Source organism: Semicossyphus pulcher, unplaced genomic scaffold (genome assembly GCF_022749685.1).
Source record: "Semicossyphus pulcher isolate SPU_LCO1_2020_fin unplaced genomic scaffold, fSemPul1.0.p SCAF_20, whole genome shotgun sequence".
Classification (NCBI taxonomy): Eukaryota; Metazoa; Chordata; class Actinopteri; order Labriformes; family Labridae; genus Semicossyphus; species Semicossyphus pulcher.
In genome coordinates this window covers 20,666,863-20,691,702 of record NW_027211694.1, presented here as the reverse complement: position 1 = coordinate 20,691,702, position 24,840 = coordinate 20,666,863, and the positions used below count along the sequence as shown (strand labels likewise).

At 43.4% G+C, this 24,840-nt stretch overlaps 2 protein-coding genes across 11 annotated transcripts in view; both read right to left on the bottom strand.

The window, feature by feature from the left end:
- Positions 1–584: 584 nt before the first annotated feature.
- Positions 585–1,046, bottom strand: phlda1 (pleckstrin homology-like domain, family A, member 1). Its single transcript, XM_069671637.1, has one exon. The coding sequence runs from the start codon at positions 1,044–1,046 to the stop codon at positions 585–587; it is 462 nt and encodes a 153-aa protein (XP_069527738.1).
- A 4,097-nt stretch (positions 1,047–5,143) lies between these two features.
- Positions 5,144–24,840, bottom strand: part of nap1l1 (nucleosome assembly protein 1-like 1) — a 74,647-nt gene continuing 54,950 nt past the window's right edge. For 5 of the 10 annotated variants that reach the window (XM_069670807.1, XM_069670806.1, XM_069670805.1 and 2 more), the window contains 11 exons: positions 23,280–23,421; positions 20,620–20,712; positions 20,154–20,282; positions 19,914–19,985; positions 19,684–19,823; positions 17,119–17,264; positions 15,811–15,830; positions 14,298–14,420; positions 13,965–13,997; positions 12,463–12,513; positions 5,144–6,900 (listed from right to left, as the gene is read on the bottom strand). In XM_069670807.1, coding sequence (XP_069526908.1) covers positions 6,862–6,900; positions 12,463–12,513; positions 13,965–13,997; positions 14,298–14,420; positions 15,811–15,830; positions 17,119–17,264; positions 19,684–19,823; positions 19,914–19,985; positions 20,154–20,282; positions 20,620–20,712; positions 23,280–23,421 — 988 coding nt within the window. In that variant the 3' untranslated portion in view covers positions 5,144–6,861. Of the gene's footprint in view, positions 6,901–9,842; positions 9,880–12,462; positions 12,514–13,964; positions 13,998–14,297; positions 14,421–15,810; positions 15,831–17,118; positions 17,265–19,683; positions 19,824–19,913; positions 19,986–20,153; positions 20,283–20,619; positions 20,713–23,279; positions 23,422–24,840 lie in introns of all 10 variants that reach the window. The other 5 variants (XM_069670812.1, XM_069670813.1, XM_069670809.1 and 2 more) reach the window with 5 other exon arrangements.

Here is a 24,840-nt window from a genome sequence, read left to right as displayed (position 1 = left end):
GCATATTTTGTGCCAGTTTTCATATGTTTGACTTTAACACTATGCCTTTAAACATGTCGATAAGATGATTCACTCCTATTTTAAATTGATCATATAGACGACTATACATCTTCCCAGTTATTACGCGGCCTGTGGAATCTAAATGTACATGTATCTGCGCGTAAAGTCATATGTTTTGGATACGGAGGAGCCCTCCTTGTATGAAATGTGAGACCTGCCTGTGAGTGGATATCCGGCAGGTTTCTCTGCGGAGGATTTCACCTCCATGAAGGGGTACTTAAAGGCAGGCCTGAAGCTGGGGCTCCAAACTTTCTTTACGTGAAAATAATCCACATTTTGTCCCCTTCTGGAAGAATACTCGCTCAGTGTTTGATCTGTGAGGACTGAGAGCTAAGATGAAAACAGACGTCCTCGTTCATGGCACAAATATCCAGGGAATATAACAAAACCAGAAAAAAGGGTCCTTATTATGCGAGGGGATCCCCAGGTGGTCCCCGGACCTGGGGACCCCCTCCTCAATCACGCTCTCTCTGTATCTGTCTTACCGCTAATGGCGCACCAACGTCCGCGGGACTCGCCGCAGGTCACGCAACGTTCGGCGCGCTGCGGACCGTCTTCTGTCCGGGCATCTGCACCACGAGCAGCTGCTGCTTCTGCCGGGTGGACTTGACGGCCAGGATCGCCTGCCGGTTCTTGTACTGGACCATCTGCAAGGTGATCTCCGCGTTCCAGCCCTCGTCCTGCGGGCACCTGAAGTCGATCTCCTTCCCCTCCGTCATGACCACCGTGAAGTACACGTACTTGCCCTTCCGCTCCACGCAGTCCACAGTCTTCATGTTGGCGAAGTGCAGCTCCTTGACTTTGCCCGGGTCCCCGTGGTGGTGCTGCTGGTGGTGGTGCTGCGGCGGGTCGTGCTGTTTGGGCGGCAGCAGCAGCACGCCGTCCTCGGTCAGGACGCAGTGCTTCTTCTTCCAGAGCTGCAGCAGCCCGTCGCTCCGCTTCTCTAGCAGACCCTCTTTGAACACCTTCCTCCCGTTTTCCAGCATCTTCACCTGGACGCTTCGGGCTCCCAGCTCCCCGGCAGCTTGACGGACTGATGGGCAGATGGAGAGAAGGACGGATGGACGGAGGTCTATCCGGGAGCAGGTGGAGGCATGAGCTGCTGCTGTGACTGCGGTGGGTGTAGTAGCGGTGTCGCTGGTTGTAGTGAGGAGGCAGCCTGCCTGTCTGCCTGTCTGGCTGCTGGTCACAGTGTGTGAGGGGGGCGGGAGGGGTCTGCTGGAGAGGAGCACCGCCCCCCTCAGTGACACCCAGCCCCCTGAGACACTGACAACAAGAACAGCCTTCTAATAAGAACAGCTGCTTTATTATTCTAAAATCTGGATTTAGTATTTTAGAAGAACATTAATATCACACCCTATTTACAAATGAGTTACTTTATACTGCCACGAGTTACAGTTTATACTGTGTGCTGTATTAATGCAGACACTAATAGTTCTAACTCTCTGTCATACTTACATTTTTATCGTTAAAAAGACTTTCATGCACAGACATGACGCTTACAATACAAAGAAGTGGACATATCGCTAGTTTCTGAATGGGACATTTTAATGTGGAATAAACAGTTGGTAGACAAAGTAACACCTAACACTAATTCCATTCATTTCAATAACCATCATGTAAATTAGGATAAATTAAATAAGATATTGTTTGTTGTTTCACTTCATTAGAGAGGTTCATTAAATTATGTAGTTATTCACGTTTAAAACAGCAGTTTGATGTGTTTGTTTGTAGACAATAAGTACGTTTATTTCAGCGCAACTTTGTGCTTCTCTTAAGTTAACAAAAAAACCAACAAACTTTGTAAAAGAGTCCGTCGGTGATCACCGATGTAGGTGCAGTAAACAAGTCCGGGCAGGTCTCTCTCACTGCCGTGTTTCGGGGGGATGCGCTGAGACAAGCTGCGTTCAGGTATGCTCAGAAATGTGAGTGATGAGACACGTGAACTTTTTTATAGTGGAGGGTTTTAATGTTGCTCACAGTCGGCACTATGTTGTGGTGACATGATCCCGCTGCACGTGACCTAGTAGAGCAGAGCAGCCTCACCTCCGACTCGGTTCCCGTCGTTCGCACCAAAGAGCCGTTCAAAACAACCGGATGGTTCGCGAACGTCACAACACTAGCCTGTAGCCACTGCCGGGGGTGTCAGACGAGGCGGTTAACTTCGCTCTGCCAAGTCAGCCTTTTTTCTACATTTTATCCGGTAACAATTCACAGCGAGTGATACTTTGAATGGTAAAAGAAAGCAGATGTTTTTTTTGTTAAAAAAACACAACTTACACGCACAGGACAAAGAGATAAGTGTCCACAGGGGGCGCCATACAATCAACACAAACTGAAAGTTCCTCACAGGAGCGTTTGACATAATAGTTAAATTAACTATGATCAAAATCCAGTTACTTTATAATAATGTAAAAAACTCAACTTTACTGATGCAGGACTCATGACGATTTAACAAAGCAGGATGCATCATGAAGTCCTGTTGCTCACTGTTGAAATGATCAAGATAATATGACTTTATGTGACTAGTTCACACATAGACCAGCTATATATGTATGCATTCGTTGATATGCAGCCGAGTTGCTGGATTTCAGCATCTTAAACTTTAAACACGTATTCGCTCTGAAAGCAGAACAGAAATATGGAGCTTTAGTTTTAATCATGGTTGCACGAATAGTTACATAAATAATACACTGTTATGTGACTGAAGCCCATCTAACTGGAGCTATATAAATGAATGTACGGTTACGTTGTTAAATAATCACTGAAGGAAAGAAAATACATGTTATTCAGTCGAGGTGATTCGATCATATTTTATTGGAGAACAAAATAAATTCACGTCACATCCTGCAATAATTCATGCATTAAATCAGGATGAGTCATGCATTAGTGAAGCCTTACTTAGGACTATTATTTCTACCTTCATATTAAGTGTTACCGTACTTACACTCAGTCAGATCCTGAATGCAGATCGTTTTACATATAATGTATTATTTTAAGCTTTTTCACACTCCAGGCTCGGTGTTATAATTAATACAGTCTGAGCATCTAATGTAACTGTGGGAGCCGGTCTATTTTTAAGCTGCTTCACTGTTGCTGCCCTCTCTGGGGTTAAGTGAATCTAACGGCTCTCTCGGTGTGCGTGTGGTATCTGATGTGGTCACTCTTTATTTCATTACTAACCAGATTCCCCATAGAGGTCAGCGAGTGTCAAGTACTGCACACTCCCACAGCAATGGCGCCCTCTAGAGGCCTGTGGTTGTACTTAAATCTGTCTATACTATGTTCAAAGGATCAGCTGCTTGTCATGTGTAAATATGTGTTAAAGTTAATATGCAAAGAAAAAGTAGTTAAAGTTTGTGTCCACATTTAACCCATTAATGTCTTTAGTTGAATTTAAAGTACCAGCTGAGTTTAAACCAAATCCATTCACCTTTTTTTTTTAACTTTCAAAGTATGAGGCCACTGCTTTTTACATTTTCAAATAAAAGAACGTTTAAAACAAAAAGGTTATTTCATTTTAAACAAACACATAACCTGGATTCTTACAACTGAGACTCAAACAGAATCTGCTGCGTTTTCTTGGACCAGTTTTGACGTTCTTCAGACCGTCTGGACCCTCTACAGAATATTTCCGTACAGTGTTACTGTGGTGGTTTTCATTAAGAATAAAATTACTATTTCAATCTCAGATTTTCATCCCATCTCAACATCCCTGACATCAATTTACACACAAGCACGCTCGCTCTGTGTCTCAGCTGATGCCGTGCGCTGCATGCATAGGTACACAGGAGTGTGTGGAGTGAGATATAGAGCTGAGGGAAAGAGCTGTCTGACGTCAGTGTGAAGCGGTGACAAAAACTGAAATACAGCGTACACTTAAAGTGAAATGTTGGCTTATATTTAGGACTCTATGTGGCTAAAGTATGTGGTACTCCTGACCCCGTCTGCAGCTTAGCTTCTGTGTAGGAACTCCGGCCGGCTTCTCCCAACAAGTCAAGTTTTCTTTGTCATTTCAACCATATACAAGAATACAGTGAGGACATTTAGTTTCTCTAGGACAGTGATGGTATTTAAAGAAGGATAAAAACAAGGTTACATACGGTGCAAAACTCAGTTAAAGTTTTAATGTTTAAGATTTTCATGTAAATAAATGTCTGTTAAGTTACTGTCTATCGCTGAATGAGGTAACACAATGGTGATTGAGTCTATGGCCTACTGATGAAAGCCTTTGCATTTGCAGTATTACAGACTGGCTGTCTGTGGCGACTTTGGCAGAAAAAAAGTTAAGGAGCTAAGCGGCTGCTTTTCCGCTCTGCAAGTGTTGCGAGTAAACAGTAATCTACTATGGCTGAACAAACAAAGATGGATGACTACAGATACAACTTCAACAAGAAGTGAAAATCCAAAGAAACAGAAACAAACTCGACGCTCAGATGAAGCAAACAGTCTGAAAAGAAAAGCGACCGTCAGCCAGGAAAATCAAGAGTTACAACCGGAGCCGACCGTGGACGTCACACATGCAGCACTGTCTGGATATCTGGGAAGTGTGCTCCCGTAGTTACCGTTTATCACCATAGGTGGCGCCAAAGAGAACGAAACTGATATCTCTGAGATTCTAACTTTAAAGCTCTTTGTTGTCTGGAGTGGCCGCAGCGTGACTTCGCCGCGTCGCCATCTTGGTATGGGCCGTGCTGACTGTATGTCGTACACTTACTATTGATATGTACCTCATAAAACCGTAACACTCCCTTTAACCACTGACCCCAAAAATCTGTGTTTACCAACTGGGGACACGGCTTTATTCCTCGCATAAATCCTTCCCAATCAGAGAGACTGAAGTCCGGTTGGTGTCCCTGAAAGTGGCTAAAGTCAAATATTTGCTTTGTTTGGTATTTAAGATATGAAAAGAATATTACACGTACTTTTGTGAAGTATAGAAGGATACATATGAAACTTCAAAATGTTAGTTTCTTTGTTTAGCCTCAAAAAAAATCTGTAGCCTTTTCTTTAAAATACTAAATAGTCGTTTCTTATTAATGATTTAATGAGCCCCAAAACAAACTGAGTCAACCACACTACACATGTTTAACCAATTTATTCATGAACATACACGTACAGTTATTGAGTACATTAGTATTTTTGTAGCATAGCATTTTGCCTTGACAACAGCTGCTCAGAAGGACCCTACAGAAACCCTCTCGCGTCCTTTTCCCGATGATGATGTGAATACTCCCTGCAGAATGAGAAGTACCCTGCTCTCCACTGTGGACACGATGCTGCCCGACGCAACCGACACGTGGCCGTTTCCACGACTCAGAAACAAAAAGGCATTGAAGAATGGACAGGGAGGAGGGCAGGCTACGGTTTCTTCTCGGTCCCCCCTCGTGGTGCTAAGTATTGCTCTGACATGCTTCTCTGTGGCCTTCTGGGTAATGGAAGGAAGGGGGAATGGGGGGGGAAGGAGGGTGGTGGTTCATTGGCCAACATGATGGCCTTATCACGCATCCCCTCTCTTTCTTTCACAGTGATTAATAATGACGCGAGACCTCAGGGGTCCGTGTTGGTCACATTGACGACACAAGAGGTAAGGAGAAGGGGGGGTTTTGTTTTTTTCCTCGTCGTTTGCTGTGCTACATCTGCCCAAAGCCTCTCTGGACAGGCCAAGTGTGCCTCCCCCGGTAAAGAAACGCTTCCAAACCAGTGAGCACAAGTTGGACTCTCCACAGAGCGCGGTTACAGCACCGCCCCCTGTGCACGTTGAGCTAGGAGGGGCGTGAAACAAAGTGCTGCTCACAAGGAATACTCAGACAGCTAACCGATGACAGGACGCCACTGGTACACCACACACTAGTACAAAGTGCTATAGAAAAGACGACAGCCACGTCACTGCGAGCCTACGAGGAGCCTGAAGCACTGGGTTATCTAAAAGGCCCTGAACTGGCCTTATTTTTCCACGATTGAAGAATCCTCTGGAATGTTAAAGAGACTCGACCAGGCTGTACCAAAGCTCTGGGAGCGATCACTCATTTTTGTTCAATTTAAAAGTCCAGTCAAAGAGGAGTGGAGCCTCGACGACGGTGCCAGCCAGTCTGCTTACTGGAATGTATCAAGAGCGGAAAGTATTTGAGCACAAGTGGCGCAGGAAGTGGCCAAAAACACCAACTCCAGATCCCATGCTCAGCAAGATTAGATAGTGGAATAGACGCCCGGCTGCAGGTCACACGTCAGTCTGTCCTCCGCCACTCGACCTGGAAATGCTACAGTGCTTTTACAAGTGCTAAAGGCCCTGCTAAGAGTTTAAAAAAAAAGATTCAACCAGAACAGACCAACCTGGAGCTTTGGTAGGAGGAGGAGGAGGAAGTGAAGGGGGGAGGGATTATTAGAAATCGACGCGATGCAGTCTAAACCACAGCTGTTGTCTAAGAGCAAATACAACAAAAGACTTCACAAGAACCCAAACTAGTTTTTTAGCAGTGAAGAAACAAGTTCATGCTGTTCGAGGGAGATTTTTTTCCTGTATTCTATCTATTTATTGTACAGAGAAGGAGGAAGAGAAGGAAAAAACAGGTCTAGTAAAATACTATGTATATTGAGCGACACAGCTCCCAGTATATTACCATGAGTTTTTGTAACAAAAATCTTGAAACTTTTTTTTTTCTTCAAATTCTCTACCAAGAAAAATACAAAACATTATAAGGCGGTAAGTAACTATTTTTTTTAAATCTGTTTTTTTTGTTTGTTTTGTAATTTGAGAAGCCGTTACAGTGCAGTTGATCCTCAAGGCAGCCGGGCCGGGCTTCACTGCTGCTTACACTCAGCTGGGGGGGCTGCATCCTTCTGGAAGGAAACACAGAGGAGGGGGAGGGCGGCGGTTAATACGACCAAAACATAGAGAGACACACACACAGAGCAAAGCCATTTCAAGACCTAAACATCCGTCACGCAAATCTAAAGTACATCTGAAAAGTTTCCAGACGATTTCGAACAAACTGAATTAACAGATATGAATGTGGGACTGTGACGCATCCAGATCAGACGGACTATGACACCTATGGGCTGTCGGAGGAGCATCCTCATCGATGAGAGTCTGCTTTTAAAACACTTTTATACTTTATATACAAACTCACTGGAGGTGAATAATTTGACAGTTTTAGAAATACACCTGCTTTCAAAATAAAAACACTGATGCCTCTGTTGAGTATGAAGCTGGAGTCAGGAGTAGGGATAAGCACTGGGAACTATTCGAGTGTGATCCAAAGATCATGATAAATGCGGTCTGTGCTGTGCATAGTTGTTGTAGACGTGATATGCCAGTTTAACCTGGCAAAGTTTGCACCTGTCTCTGTTTCTTTAGTTTTTTCGAAGGAGTTCCTCACAGAACTCTTTGGCGGCTGCAGAAGTCTCTGCATTTTTCTCCGGTTCCAAATCTCACAGCTCCGCACCCGTTTTACCGGCACCTGGCGCTAATGCTTTCTTCTTTTGTTATTTAGTGGTGGTAAGCAAACAGCTTTCAAATGCGCTACAGCCACCGTGTAGCAGCAGTACCACATTAAGACTAAGCCCTGGTAAGAACAATGGAACAAATGTATTTTTAAGATGAGATAGTTGTTACAGAAGCCCTTATTTCCTTATTTTCTTGAGATTGACTTATTTTTCTCGTAATCAAAGCTGGTTCTCGTGATAACGGGATCTAGGAAACAGAACAGGCTGGTCACTGTGATATTTCAGACCAGGCCATGCTGCTATCGCCCACACTGATGAGGTCAGTTTCTATGTTTGTTTTGTGCTTTTGCAGCTCAGAGGATACAAGTAATGATCAACTGACGTCACGGTGGTGCAGCGTCGTTATAGAGATAAATAAGTCGAGATCTCAGGAAAACGACCAGAAATTACTCGTTATAACGGGAGTAAATATAATGTGCGGATGGATGTCTGCTTAGGGCTTCTGTAAAGAGTCGCGTGACCCAAGTTCAAACGAGTCAATAAATAATTTAAAATATAATAGTTTATGCAACCATCGTCTTCTCCTAAATAATCAAAGAAAAAACCTTTATAAAAAAAGGTGAAAGAAACGGGAAACGGACTACTGAACTCAACTCGTGCTGCTAGGACAAGCGGCAGCTAGCGCTGCGATGCTAACAGCCTGACCCTGCTTACCCTGGGTTGAGCACATGATCCCCTTCCAAGCAAATTTCGGGTGCTGCCCCAACACTAACTCGATAACTTTGATGCACACAGAGCAACAGCATGGCAGGCTGTAAACTTTGCAGAGTCTCGAAATGAACTCAAACCATAAAACTAACTGCGGTTAAGGGGGAGATAGAAATGAGAGGGGTGTGACGACTGTCTGGTGCAGAAGTGGTTTAGCTCACCGAGTGTGAGGTCATCTACGTCACCCTGTCAGTGATATGCAGCGGTTCACTCTGATTGAGTCTTCAAATTACCGCACTGTCAGCCCCCCTGCAAGGAGGCGCTCTGCAGGACTCCAGGTTTGTCACATGAGCAGGACCTACAACTAGCTTCCGGCTCCAGCTTCATATTTAGCATAAAGACATGGAGGATATTGATCTTAACATCGAGCTCTCTGCAAGACAAAAAAAAGACAAACTGTCAAACTATTCTTTCAGCCAGTCAGATTGATGCTTGCAGGCTGAAGCTGCTGGGCTCTTAAGTGTCAAGTGAGGTTAATCTAGACCTTTTAAAAAGTACAGAGCAGCAGGAGAGACTTTCCGATATCAGTACAGCAATTCCTTTCTTACTCTCCATCTGACTGACTGTGTGTTGTGTTTAGTATAGCACGGAAAATAAATGGAAACACTTCAAACAGAGCCTCAGGCCATTGTGCTAAAATCAATTAGCTGCCGAAAACAAAGGAAACACTGGAGTAAATAAAAGATGAGAGGTGCACAGAAAGATCATTAACAGCCCATCATACTGAGGGGAGGGCGTCCTTCCAGCACACATTAGACACTTCTGGAGGTGATGGCACACCGCAGCTGCTCTCCATGGCCTGACGCCACACTGACTGAGCAGTGTAAGGTCGTTTTAGTCATCGTGCATTACGTTCGGCTGCAGATGAACTCATCACACTTTGGAGTCTAAAAATAGATCGATGTGCGAGACACCAAAATGTGAGAAGTAACAGCTCTGCTACGATGTAGCATCTCTTAGAAGACTTGTTCTTATGCGCTGAAAGCAATAAAGTTTCTCATTAAAACCAGAAAAGAAACAGGCCCTCAGGGAGATGTAACATTAAGTTGGCTTTTATTGTACTTTGGTGATCTGCCAACTTTAAGTTAGGCTTCATTTTAAACACAAACCGCCCTTTAGAAGCAGATCGATAGAGAAAATGCAGCTGAACAGATCTAATGTGAACAGGAAGGAGGGTAAAAACCATGAACAGATGGACACGTGATGTTTAAATGGGTTTTAAAAACAAACATCCAAGTAAGAGAAGCACAGAATTCATGGAAGATCCTGAGAATAACTGAAAACTAGCCCGCGTTTGTGGACGTTCAACATGGTGGAGACGAAAAGAAAAGGGAGGGTCGGACTGGCTTCAACATACAGAAATAATACAGGTGCAAATGCAGAACTCACTATGGGTTAAACTGCAAAAAAAAACAACAGCAAACCGGTGGGTTAGTAACTGAGGAGGGGTGCAGCACGGCGGCAGAGGAGGAGGGGCGGAGGGGGTGCGGAGGATGGAAAAACAGGAGGAAGAGGAGGGTGAGGGGGGTGTGATGGTAGTAAGCTGACAAGTCACAAGCTGTACCTACCAGGATAGGGTTATTTTTCTACTGTCACCACTTAAACCTAGTGAGGAAAAATTTAAAGAGTAGCTGACAAAAGATGCCAAAGTGACCGAGATGAAGAAACATTAATGAATAGGAGAAAAATAAAAAGCAAAAACTAGCAGAATACAGAATGTCAAAGGCGTTCGTTTGTTTAGCAAAGAAGCAAAGGTCATGCTCGCTTATAAGGTGGAGAGGAAACCGTCAAGTCTGCTCCAGGCTGGTTCAAAAGTAACACTCCAAACCAAGTGAACAAACGGTTACATCAGGACATTTGTCTTTGTCTTATTGTTGCCTTCTCTTTAATCGCTGGTATTTGCTGCTTCACTGCCCTCCTGATGGAGGTAACGCAGCTGAAACTATAAACAAACAGGAGGTTGAGCTTATTTATTTGCCTCAGCGGGATAACTGCAGGTTTCACCTCCATTAAGTGCGCTTTCATTTACCTTTTTTAAATGGAGGTTTTCATGGTACCACGCAATTAAGAAGCTGAAGAAAATATATGTTGATCAATTATATTTCACTTGTGCCCTCATCGTGTCTGAGGCTACATCCACACTGCTGTGTTAGTGTCAAAACAACTACTGCCTCAATAAGACGAAAGTTTCAGGAAATTATTACCAATACGAACAGGCTTGAAAACACATAACGTGACCATTCACGTACACTGGACATGTGCGTGCAGGTGTACACAGGCACAAACAGCAGCGATGCATGCACGTCTGATACTACGGCCGTTCACAGCAGTAGTGTTAAATGTAACTGCACTCAAAAGCAGCTATCATAGACAAAAGGGGTCAGCAGGTCCTGTAATTACTTGTGCATGTTTAGTTAACCTTTTCTAATCAACGCTGATGTCATTTGAGAACCAATGAGGGAAGGACACGTCGTGACTGATGAGACCCAATCAGCAAGCAAATGTGAGCGTCTGCGTCATCATTCAAACAGTATCAGTAACAAAAGCTTCTGCCCATCGATGAGAGCAACCCCACTGGGGACTTTGCCCAGAAGTCGCGGCCCCGCCCCCTTTTAGATGAAAGCTGTCCCTTTAATATGGTTAGCGGTAAATACAAATCCTGGAGTCTTTGACGCTTTAATAACTTAAATAATATAACGCTATTAAGAGCGCAAATCCAACAGTCAGTCAGGCAAACAGATACATGTATATTATGACTTTTCTGATCAACGATCAGCGTCGTGTCCTCTCATGTCTCATGCCTCTATCATAAATGATGAACGACCCCATCCTGCGATATTAATAAAGCTGTAGTTACGAGAAATATAATAATATTGTCGAGTATTTCCTTACACAAGCTCAGTGTAACCAGGCGTTTTCTATCCAAATAATTATTTTACATTTAGTTTTTGCAAGAGGCTTTGGTGGAGTGCGCACTTTACAAGGATTTTTGCCCGGTTTAATGAGACGCGACATGAAAATCGTCGATTATATTCGCGAATGTGTGAAGAATCTAAAAACAGCGAGAGCTGATTTAGGGATACCAGCTGCAGGGTTGCAGTCTCCTGCTAAAGGAGCTGCTCAAGGACCCACAGTCTCATGCAGGGGGTGAGAGGAGTTGTCCATGATGGATGCCAGTTTTGATAACATCCTCCTTAATCAATCTGTGTATTTTATGATGCTTTTGGCAATGGTAGCAATGCTGTTGGACGGCTGTTGGGCTGGTTTTGTCACTCAGACCTGGCAACCCTGACCAGTTGGTTCAAAAACCAGTAGGGAACACGACAGTATACCACACCCAAGCTCTCTGCATGAAGCCATAGAGCTCTTTCCTTTACCCTCCTTTGCCCTTCGTGGAAGTACAGAAAGTCTTAAATTGTTTTTTTCACTGTTTGAGACACAAAACTTGACGCAGAAACTTGTTACTGCAAGTGATTTCTAATCTACTGCCAGCACTTTAACGGTGCTTGTTTTGACCCAAAAGGGGGCGTGGTGTTCTGGCGAACGGGAAGTGACGTTTGGCCGTTCTCATCTGTACACACTAAAACAAAACGCAGAGTTTTTAAACTAAAGGGGGTCATCAGCGTTTCCTACGACTGTTTAAAGGACTCTTAAACACAGCAGTAGTGTGGATGTAGCTTTAGGCTAACTTAATCTGTGCGTTGATTAGAGTTAGGGTTCTGGTTCAGGTTTTAGTACCAACATGCAAAAGTCAGACTTCACTGACCGGTGAGAATTAATTCTGAAAGTTGAGGATCTGTTAGGGCAAAAGGGTGAGAAGAGAAAAATATCTACTGGGGTTTTTTTTTTGCCTGGATCACAACAACAAAATAAAAGCTGAAGCAAAACCAAAGCTGGTGTAAAATGAGATGCATTTGACAGTATGTATTCTGTATGTTGAAATCTTAATAAATTTAGGACAGCTGTTCTCGACCTGCAGCTCAGGAACCCAAACAGCAAAACTTTGTTGCATTAATATTTAAGTTAACTTCAACGACCTCCAGGAGGAGCTGCTTTACTTTTTGGACGGGGCATCCCGAGCCAGCAGAGTTGAGAAGAGCTGAGTCAGGTCTTTTGAGAGACACCAGAGATTTTCAGAGGGGGAGGGGCTCTGTGTGTGTGTGTGTGTGTCTGGAGAGGTGATCTCACCTTGGGATCATAGTCGGGGTCGTTCTCCTCATCAGCCTCCTCCTCGCCTTCCTGCACACACAGCAGAGACACTTCAGACGACCAGGTCAACACATTCAACCAACATCCACATGTCAGGGCTCCTACACATTTCACGTCTCCGGAGGTTTTTCAGAACATATTCCCATTTTATATGTGCATGAAAGGTTTTTCTAAAGGTTATTTTTGGGCCATATGTGCCTTTATTTAGAGGACAGTGGATAATGTCAGAAACCGGGAAGAGAGAGTGGGGAATGACACGCAGCAAAGGGCTGAGGGTGGGAGTCAAACCTGGGGCCGCAGCATCGAGGACTGTAGCCTCTGCACATGGGCCGCCCATTTAACTGCTGAGCTAAACAGACGGCATAAAATGTTTTTTAATTTAGAAACTGTTTCATCCAGAAACTAGCTGTGTCCAAATTCAGGGGCTGCATCCTTCGAAGGACGCATTTCAAGTCTGATTGAGTCACAGCGGCGCGTCGAGAGTCGCGAAAACGACTCTCACCAGCCTAAGGAATAAACTCTTCGACTCAGCTCAGTCGAAGAGCTAGCGATACAAATGTTAAAAACAAAGGGGGCTTGAAACTTCAAATGATCTTTAAAATAATAGGTTACGTGACATTAGTTATGTTAGCTAGTTAGCCAGCTAGCTACTTGTTGGTAGGGGGAAAAAGGAGCGGCGCTGTTAACGCTAACATGTAATCCTCCCTACTAGGCTACGAACGACGCATCCTTTGTAGCCTGCGTCCTTCAAAGGATGCAGCCCCTGAACTGAGACACAGCTCATGTATGCTGTTATGTTTCCAGGCCTTTAAACTCAGGATTGTCTCGTCTTGAAACTTGCCTTTACACGCTAAAGCCGTTCGATCCACTCTTGTATGTAAAAGGTTTAACAATGTTTCACCGTCAAATAACTTAAAGAGGACGTTAAAGGACTGCTGCAGCCTATACACGTCTTACTTATTAAAATATAATTTAAAGACATTATACCGGTGTTTCCCACATATTTTAGTCTTTTATAAATAGGAACCAAAAATGTGTTAAAAATTTCAGTGTGTTTTCACTGTGTCCATGGGAACATCCAAGAACGCCACCATCAAGGTTTCCTTATGGAGAAAATTCTGTTTACTTTTCTGCTATTTGTTTATGCATAACAAAATAATGCTGCACTTTTCTCTCAAATTAATTTGGTTGCAGATGTAAGGCACTTGGAGCAGAGCTTTGTCGTAGTGTGTGACGTGCAGATGTAGAAGCAGCTCTGAGTCAGAGCGTGTTTAGTCACAGGCCACTTTACTTGCATTAGCCGACATCAAGCTCTAAAACGGCGCTTAACATCTGCTGGCTTCAACAAACGCATGACTAACAAGCAGTCTCAATGTTTTCGTTCTGAATATCCAGGACTCTTACTTTTCTTTGATATCTATACCTGCACATCTCTTGCATGCTCGTTTTCATACATTTATTGTGGCCCTAAACGGTCTTACCTCATCATCGGCCTCCTCTCCCTCTTCATCGTACTGTAAAACAAACATGAGGAGTACAAGGTTAACTTAGCTTCATGCTAATCCAGCTACAAAGAAATGCTTCAATGGAACAGTTGAAAATTATCTTCATTACTATGAAGGCAAATTATACAGTAAACTAATACGTTCCTTATAACTTGTAACGGCTGAAAAGAAAGCTAAGCATGTTTTTCTCTCTCATCTGTCAAATGTAGCTGCAAGCAAAGTGAAATGGTGGCAACTGATCCAATATGGCCCCGTTTACAGCCACACTGAAGAGGATGCCAAACTTTGAGCGGAGATGCCAGCACTCACATCGTCGTCGTCGTCCTCGATGGCCTCTCCTGTGAAGTAGAGCACAGCCCGAGGAACGATCCGCTCGCGGATGAAGTGGCCGATTTCAAAGTCTGCAGCCAGGACCGCCTCAGAGTCCTCATCCTGGAGACAGACGGGTGACTCAGAGTTCATTCATGCACTTTTAATCACCACTTCAAAACAGGGCAAGTTGTGTTTTTATATGTATATTTAAGGAATTCAGAATTGTACAGAAGTTTGTCACAACTTCAGTTTGAGTTAGGACCAGATTTGACTTTTACCTGTCGTTTAATTTAATTTTAAGGAATTTAACTTCATAATTTAACTTTTTTTTAATGCACAATGATCTATCCTCGTCTATGATCTTTCCATGTGCTGCTATGAGAATCACTTTGGGACGCAGGTTTACACAGTATGTAGGTGCTTTAAATAAAGGTTGAGTAGATTTGTAGCTTCTCAAATAGTTAGATTTCTTAAAGGGCCAGTTTGCTGATATTAAACCTCCTGTCCTGTGTCCTGTGACGGTGGCTTTTTCCAGGGTGAACTGCTCCTTTAAGATGGAAATCCACATCTTATACTGACCCAAGCTTTGACCCAGAGAAATCCAATATGATTAAAGTCTTTCCATCGATGACTATTGAAACAAAATGCGTTGAATGGGTACTGTAAGAATGGCATGGTTGTTGTTTTCCTACATTGCACTAAAAAACATCCTTTTTAGGTCTTATGTTACAAGTTTCCAATTCAGACCATGACAACGACATTATTCAAGATTTATGGTCCCAAAACTAAGAAACCCAAAAGATTCTTATCCATGGATTTTACTTCTGTATGTTTTATGTATTTAACCTTTATGTTACCAGGAAATAATCTCATTGAGACACAACATCTCTTTTACAAGAGGTACCCAGTCATTGGCTTCATCCTTCAGCACAGCCCGAAGAAATGAAGTTTCTATTTTTTTCCTGAAACATTTGTACTTTCTAGTTTTTAAACACCAATCAAACTGGAGGAAAGAGTACAGCCGGAGAATAATCCACATGTAGTCATACAGTGAGTATTTCAGGCAGCAGGACAGCTTATGTGGGCTTGAGTCAAAACAAACAGCTTGTGTTTAAGGTATAAATGAACATGTCAGCCACTGCAACAGTGTGACTCACTGATGTATACTTAATGGTCTTCATAAAACAGCGGAGCTCTATTGCGCACAGAAGCCTTATTAAGCTTCTAAGCACTATACCAGTCAGGAGGATCAGTTCATTGTTGGTTCGGTCTTTTCGTGGGATCTGTAGATAAATACTTTATCACAACATTCATCCCTTTAAGCTGCTCGCAGTGCAAGTTAATTGAATGTTGAGTCAGACTGGTGCGAGTAGTGAAACTTAAAGCTTTAAAGCTAAGGAATAAAACGACTCGTTTTTTGCTGAGCAAAGCGGGATAAAGGCTTCAGCTGAGGACTAATTAACGGGCTGATAAAACATGGACATAAAGACAAAGAAGATCAGAAACTTACCAACTCTCCATTCTCTGGAACTGTAAACAAGAGGAGATTATTCCAGTTAGTTCAACTGCACACAAATGTAATGATAAACCATGGCCCTTAACACACCCGGTATCAACATGTGCTTCTCGTGATCGGATCACAAGTGGACAGCCTTAACTACAGGAATGAAACACACCCAGGATGGATTGGAGACGCATTCAGATCCGATCACTCAGGCCACATACGGAGGTGGTCTGGGACGCATTTACTCACATACGTCTGGTAGTGTGTACGCACATGTGACCTGGGCCACATTAAGCACCACCCACTCTCCCCGTAGCCACGTGACCCCTCCTTTCATTCCTGTCTGATTTAACATTTCTCCGCTGCGTCTCACGAAAATCTTATTTTTATTTATTTCTCATGTCACTCCAGCGTGTGTGTAAACGTAGATTAATGCATGAGAGCGGAGTGTGCACGGAAATGCAGACAGATCGTGTCTGTGTTTATTCAGTGAGAGAGAAGCTGCATTTAAGTTTTTAATACGGGACGATGCTGAACCAACGAGGGGGGGGAAACGGCGCGGTTCGGAGATATGATCCACCAGCATTTTATCACACTTTGATAACTGCAAGTGGATCACTGGATTTTTAGAGTCTAATAATGCAGCGCAGTGAGGATACAGATCTGTGCGTGTCTCTCATGTGCTGCCCCTAACTCAACAGGGTTGCGATCTGTCCGTATTTCCGTGAATAACCTTTATAAAGAATAAACTACACCTTGCTGTGAATGAGATCTGTGATCCGCGTATAGTTCAGAGTTATCATGCCGTGCGGGGAGGAGACAGATCTGTGTCATATCTGCTCCTCTCCCAACGTCTGTGTGTTTCTCGTGCTCTGTACCTGGCTCAATGACGTCTGTGCACAGTTACTATAAAGTCTCCACATGCTGTCATATGTCCATATGCTGTGTAGTTCATATATTTCACTGAGGAGCATCAGGCTTCATAATCACAAGTTTCATTTCTGATCATCACTTCAGTCCGTACCCGCTCCCTCCCTCCCTCTGTGCTCGTGCGCAGCAGCTTTCCCCCTCTCTGTGCTGCGTGTCTGCATCATGTTTTTGTGTTATGACATTTTTAAAAAAGGTGAACGAGGCTCCGTGTTCATTTGCATACAGAGCAGGAAAGTGAGATCCGATCGCAAGTGGTCAGTGGAGACGCATTTGAAGACACAAGGTGTGAACACTAGTACTAGCTGACCACTTGTGATCCGATCACGAAAACCACGTTAATACCAGGTCTGTGAACGGCCCATGATTTAGCTTTAATCATCTTACCCTCTGGTGGAGTGAAGAAGTTGAAGAAGGAGTCGTTGGGGACCGTCTTGGTGACCGTCCTCACCGTGCCGCGGCCCTTGTGCTTCTGTTTCTTCTTGATTGTTTTCAACGTGACGTTCTTGCCCTTCGTCCAGTCGATCGTGCAGCTGTGGTGAAACACGAGGAGGCGGCAGCGGCAGCGGCAGCGGCAGGAGGAGGAGGAGAAAGCAAGGTCAGTATCCCAACATTTTAAATGTCAATGCTTAATGACATTTTGGGTTTATTTTGAGAGTGTAGCTGGAGAGGTCGTTGATATCTACTCAAGCGATGATTCAGACAGAGAAGAGTCAGAGACATAATGGAGATACAGAGAGGGTACAGGTAATGATGGTTGTTAAAGGCTTTTATCATAATGAGACCAACATTATAAAAAGCTATGAACAACTTTGACATCAAATAAACAATCCTGACAGTTCCCAGCTCTTTGATCTGACGCAAGACCACTCGAATTAGCATGACAATCATTGTCTGTCTGTCTGTCTGTCTGTCTGTCTGTCTGTCTGTCTGTCTGTCTGTCTGTCTGTCTGTCTGTCTGTCTGTCTGTCTGTCTGTCTACTCCTCTAAACTCCATCTCCACATTGTAGCCTGTTAGCGACCTAGCTTACTCACTGAGGAGACACCACTGAATTAAACACGATATACACGTGAACAGGTACCGCTCACGACAGTTAAGAGTTAACGGTTACCGACAGGTTCCCATGCTGAGGCGAGGAGCAAGTGTTAATTTCGGTAACGAAAATGATGCAGAAAAATGTTCAACAACCTTTTTTCGATGATGAAGACGAGACGTTGACGAGACGGGACTAAAATGTCAGACATTCAAAATGCATATTTTTCCACACTGTGCGTCTAACCTGTCAAATCACAAGCATTCATTCCTGTAACTGGGTATCCCGGTTAGAGATAACAGGTATCACGAAGGTGGTTGTAAACTTTCCGTTAACTCAGGCTTTCTGCTTCAGTCTCAGTGCGCGCTCACAGAAAACGTCATTTGATGCTTCTTCTGGACAAAAAGGAGCGACCATCGGCTGCTTCAGTCAGACTGTTTAAATAAGAAGCGATCATGAAGAGTAATCTTTGGATGCCGTGTCCTCATCGTTCTTTTACTGTATGGAGGATCTGCTGAGATTTAAAGTGTTAATTTTGGCAGCTTATTTAGCTTGTTTTGTACCTGTTTGCTTCAGGTAAAATTAACATTAGTTTGTGAGTAGCAAGATGTTAAGTTTGTCTTCTGACAGCTGATTCACGTCAGAGCTCCTGCGCAGGCGAGAGCATAATGTAACGCACTTAGTTTAACAGTACCTGTATTGTGCTGAACATCAGAGTCGGTCACATCAAACAGAGTTATGTTGACATTTTGTGCAGTTGTTATTTATAACGTGATGGTATTTATTTATTCCTGTGCAGGTCTTTCAAAAATCTAATTTAAGGCTTTTATTGTTAATTGATTCCATCAGTCTGAGCTCAGACTACATTAGATAGAAAGATGTTGAAATCAGGTTGCATTAAGCACAGAATCGTCCATGTTTTTGTCTCCAATGTCAAACATTGGAACACAAACAAGAACTTATGGCCCATCACTAAATGTAAGATACTGTTGAGATTATTGTGTTTGCTTGTCAGGAGCAGTGTACCACCTCACCCGATCTCACTGTGATCTCAGGGGGAGCAGAGGTAAACAACAGAGCCTGACGTGGTGCACTATCAGTAATTTGCAGTGAGGAAAAGCAGATGGCTAAACAAGTCTGTGTGGGGAAATGGATGAGAAGAAGCAGCCCACAAGGGTGGTGTTTTCTTCTGCTGGAGCTTTAGGTGAGATTTTAAATGACAGTTTAAATGTCTGTCAACATTAATGTGCAAGGCGCTGTCGCCTCACAGCTAGAGGGTTCCTGGTTCGAATCCCAGTTCGGACGTAGGGGGTCTTTCCGTGTGGCAGTCCAAAGACATGCTCGTTAGGTTGATTTGCGACTCTAAATTTGGCCGTGAGGGTGAGCGTGAAAGGTTGTCTGTCTCTATGTGTCAGCCCTGTGATTGACTGGCGATCAGTCCAGCTGTAACCCCGCCTCTCGCCCAATGACAGCTGGGATAGGCTCATGCCTCCCCACAAGCCTGAACAGGATAAGCGGTTAGATAAAGGACGGATGGATGGATTAATAGGTGAGCTAACAGGGTTAGAATGTTTACGGTTGCTTGGAAAAACTCTGCGGCTCGGTCTTTGCTACTGTGGTCTCACGTAAACATCTACATTTTAAATGCCAAACATGTTAAAATTACTGGGCCCGCCCTGATAAGTCTGCAAGACTTGCGGGAGGTTTAAGACTGGAGCCACAAACCCCTCGGTTTATCATTCATACAGACTGAGCCAGGGTACCTGCACAATTTTTACTCCTTTTGCCCCGAGGGCTGGATCTGGGATAAATTAGGAAAATCTGTATTCTCAGCACAAACATCCTGACTTATTTATGACTTTGACAACAGAATACAAAAACATGAATGAGAGGCAGCAAACTGAGGAGCTGCACTCACCCTGTGCAGCACATGATCTCTGGTCCGTCAAAGGAGAAGGGGTCGCTCTCGTCTGGCTCTGACCTCATCTTGTAGGTTTTCGTCAACACTGTGTTTGTGAAGAAGTCGTTGGCCTCGAAGTGGAACTCTAACGTGAAGCTCTGGATGGGAGAAGAGACAAAATAAGGACAGTTAGTGACAGTTAAAAGTAAGAAATCGGTTAAAGTAGTTAACAAGAGTCTCTCACTCACCATGGGCTGCCCTGGATCTGAGAATTTTACTTTAATATCTTGTAAATGTTTAAGGATGGGTTCATCGTGTTCCTGAGGAGAAGAGCAAACCACAGCGTTTAGGCGATCATCCAGCATGTATATTTTTGTCATATTCCTATACACAACTCGGCCAGCAGGTGGAAGCAAACCCTGAGTTTTCATCGCTGGGAGCAAACACAGCCTGTGACCCATTTTCAGCGGCGGTGTGGAGGAACCTACCTGCAGCATGTCGCTGAGCAGGTCCACATTTTTGAAAACCGTTAACCAGAACTCGGGGATGCCTTTGGGGTCTTCCTTCTCCTCGTCCTTCTTCTCCTCCTCTAGCTTGGCCTTCTCCTTCATCTCATCCTGATTGAGGGAGACATTTTCTCTTCAAAATAAAGCTTGCTCAAAAATTTTTCACCCCATGTGATCGAGCTTGTACACCCACAAAAAAAACTCAGTCAGGATTGGAAACTAGATGAAGAGGAAAAACAGCCTAGCCATATTTAATATTACCAAAAAAAGAAATCTGTGACAGTGATGAAACACCATAATCCCTTGTTCTTTTTAGGCGGCATGCAGTGTTTGCGATTTTGTGATGTCTTCTGTTCTGACCGAAACTCTAAGTGACATGCGTGTAATGTGAAAACAGAAGGAAAAAGGTGCGAGACAGGAAGCATGCAGGTGTATACGTCACCTGTACCTGCTTACTTACTGTCAGCTCTTCCTCCTCATCTGCCTTCCATTCGCACTCCTCATCTGTGGGTTCATAGGCTGCTTTCACTATGTCGCTTCTCTGCAAGAAAGGGAGAAGAAAGTCAAGTTATACCCACTGCCCTTAATGGTTTATGCCTTCTGTTCTGCTGTTACATTTGCAATATTATTTTATTCTTATTTGCGGGTTTTAATAATGCAAGTTCTTTCAGTGACATGTTTGTGGCTCCAGTTTGTTTACATGAAAACAAATAACCCTCTAGCGCTGCTGCACTGGTCGCTCTTGTATGATGTAAACATTCAAGTGGCTTTTCAGTCTTTCACAAACATCAAATTGATTTCAAACTAATTCTGCCAAAACAACCTTTAGACTGAACATGAAGTTTAAAAAAATACTCTGATCAAAGCAAATACACTGCCAGACGTCAGTGTTCTGAAATCATGCGTTTTAAACAATACAAACTCCAATATATTTACGGTAAGTAGTACAGAAACGTACCGAAGCTTCGAAAAAATAGAGAAAACATCTGAGATCAAATCTACCACAAGACAGAGATCTGTGGTTGAGTGATATAGGCAGGAAGTGAACAGAGCGAGCGCAGTTAATGAACAGAAAGCTGTGAAATGGAAAAATAAGACATAATTTCTGAGTGTTTCACAGCCTGTTACGCTCTAGACAACAAACTAACACGCCTACACCTCCGCACAACCCCGCAGGAAGGTACAGGGTTTAGTTTGTCTGCAGCTGAAGTCGCTTCATCCTGCCGACTGTGTGCATCTTTCTGCTCTGCCCTCCATCACCTGCAGCTCATAGCAACCACACTAGGGCTGTCAGTTTCCCCAAAAATCAAGTTAGAACGAATTCAACGCGATATGGAATTTGTTTGATCACATCATTACAGTTCAAACTATTAATATTTCACCAGGTTCGAACGATATATCGAATTTAGATTGAAAAGTGACAGCTCTAAACCACACAGCGGACTGTTCCATCGCAGGTCAAAAACACCAACGTTTTGGCGTCTTATAAAAGACGAACAAGTTACGTTGGCGTCTGTTACAGAGAGAGAGAGCAGAGCAGAGACGGCGCTGTCACCTGGTCTCTACGGTTTCATTTAATCCCGACCTGCAGACTGTTGGCTGTGAGCTGAACACCCCTGCATGATTACACCCAGACATGTCCCAAACAGCAGAAATATACAGTTAAATAAGGGCAGATTCTCTGCAGATACAGACACAGCTAAACACTTTTTATGTTTATGATTGATAATTGAGAGGGGAGGTGATAATTTAATATGAGTCTAAACAATATCAAATAGTTAGGGATGCACAATATTGGATTTTTTGCTGATATTCGATATGCCAATATCGATATTAGACACGTTTTTTTCTACATAATTGCAGAGAACATCAAGTCTCCCCTGTAGTGGAATTGATATCATGCCTACTCTTATTGTAGTGGCCAAAAACTGCCGTACCGCAGACATCTCGCACCTTCTTCACGCTTGACGGAAGAGGCGCTGTACAAAAGGTCACATGTCTGATCACTCGCGTTTCTGAGCGCACCTGAATGCAGCATCCGCCCCCGAAACGCGGCAGTGAGGGAGACATGCCCGGACTTGATTACTGCACCTACTACAGAGGTCATCAGTGATCGCCGACAGACTCTTTATCGTGTGTGCGTCCATGAATATGTACGTTCATTTTGCACTGATGTTTATGTTACAATCACGGACAAAGCCGACGCCAACAGAGTATATTTTCGGTGTGTTTGATGTTATTAAGTCGATAAAATGATGAGAATGTTAGCTAACTGTTAGCTAGTTAGGAGTTGTGAAAGTTGTTTAACTTCTATTCACTGGCTCGTGTGACTTTTTAGTCTTTATTTGTATAGTGTTGATAACTTTGCACAGGCAGTGCGCGCACACGCTCGCCGAGTTAATGTTGTAGCATTACGCCAAGCTTCTTCAGGGAATCATTGAGCATTTAGGCAGAATTAAAGCGTTTTTCTGCTGATATCTTCTACCAATTAAAAGACATATCTGCCGATGGTGATATGTCATTTTCAAGCCATAATCTGCAGATACAGATAAAGTTTTTACTTTTATTACTGTAAACAGTCTGTCAAAGGAGGCTGTTTTGTGATTACTAACTTTCTGTTGCAGCAACAAACAAGATAACACAATTCTTGGTATCTAACAGTTCTTTTTTTTGTTGCCATGGTAACGAAACAGGTATAGAGTACCGTTTCTTTATTTACTAGTGTCGTATCAAAGTTTTAAATTCTGGTATTGTGACAACCATAGATGTATGGTGTGTTGTGGGTTGAGGCGGGTGGCTGTTTTGACTCAGTGTACAGGAGCACAGATGAACAAAGATGGCCGCCCACTCAAGGAAACAGAGCGAATGCATGAACCACATTTTATGGACAGACAAAACATTTATCAACTGCCTCTTGTTCACTTGTCTAGTTATACAGAAAACTGATAATTCTGTGAAAATAAATCTTAAAATAATTTCATGACACATTTAATTTTAATGCTAATCTTGGAGTTAAACTGCATTTAGGAAAGGTGCGCACAAACAGTACGGCTACAAAACAATTAGAGTTCTTAAAGTCACAGTAAAGAAAGTGCATGAATTACGTACTTTGTCGAAGAGGGGCTGGTAGAGGGCTGCGTACTTTCTCTCCAGTTCATGTACTTCTTCGTAGAACTTTGCCTCGATGTGGGCACATTTGACCTGCAGGTTCTTCAGGGCGTTTACACGTCTCTTTACAACCTTTGGTAAACTGTGGGAGGACACACAGAAGATGCAGGTTAGACACTGGAAAAATACACACATCAGGTGAAAACAGCTTTATACAAAGCTAAAGATCTTTATGCACATCAATCATTTTGCTGTGTATTGTTTCCGGGCTTTTACTTCTAAAAAAGGAACAGGAAATAACGTGCTTAATGGTGAGCAAATGGTACCAGAGCGGGCCCCAGCTCAGAGGTTAATCTGCTGAGAGCTTTAGATCAGAGGAACACACTGCAGAGCGGCTCTGTCCCAAGAGGATCTCCAATAAGTCAGGGTGGCTTTTCACACTCTGTAAACAAACTGAAACTATGCCAAGAAGAGGTTTTATTGAGATGTGCTTCATTCAACTGCAGAAATTATGTCTTGCTTGTACACAGATTTATTGGTTTGCGCTCGAGGAGTTCCCAGCCCGGTTTCTGGTGTGGATGATTCTGTGGGATCCTCACGATTTTAAAGCTGCTGAAATTTGTCTTGAAATAGTAAAAATGTAAATATTATATCAAATTCGAGTTCTTATTTTGACCTGCCTACTTCTGCACACCATTGTACAGCATTTTACATGATGTTGGAGTCGTCCAAAGGTGCTTTTTCGACAGCAGGAACTTTCCCCAGGAACTAGGAACCTTTTGGGGAACTCTGCATGAACCAGGGTCTATTGATATACCCACTGAAAAGTCCCTGCTCGGAGGGTCGTACTTTTCAAAGGTCCAGGAACTTTCAGGGCGGGGCCTGTAGTGCTGATCGTTTCTGATTGGTTCAGTAATCTCAGTCATCTTCGTCGTCTTCTTACCACCACCTACTGGACTGGCGGTGTAGTGCAGTTACTTTTATTGCTTCTCATTGGTCTGATTTGCACAATCTTCCCGGGACTTTAGGCCGCTGTGGAAACGCAGACAACAATGGGCCACAGGAACCATTTAGTTCCTTGAAGAGAAGTTCCTGGAACTAAACGCTCCTGGTACTTTTGGTCGAAAAGCAACTTAAGTCAGAAGCCGTATTTATTTCAAATCGGTCACTGAACTTAGCGGTGATGCCCTAATTTATTTTCCAAGCTTTAAATGCAACGCTCAGTGATGTCTCTGTAGCTAGCACCTTATTATCATGGAACTAAAGTACCTTCAGCAACACTCAACATCTACCTACGAACATAAATCACATGAAGACAGTATTTTGCACGTCGCGTTAAGCTAATTTTTGTCAGTCTCAGATTATTGTTCAAGGCCACAGGCAACAATTCCCATCTATTCCTTTGCAGTAATTCCAATGATAGTGGTCACCTGGTTTTGGGAACTCCAATGAGCCTGCACAGAGTCAAGTTTCTCTGCAGTAAGGTTAAAAAAAAACCTGCACTATCCTGGCAAGGGAATACAGTACATGTTTGCTCCAAAGCGCTAGGATGTCGTAACTG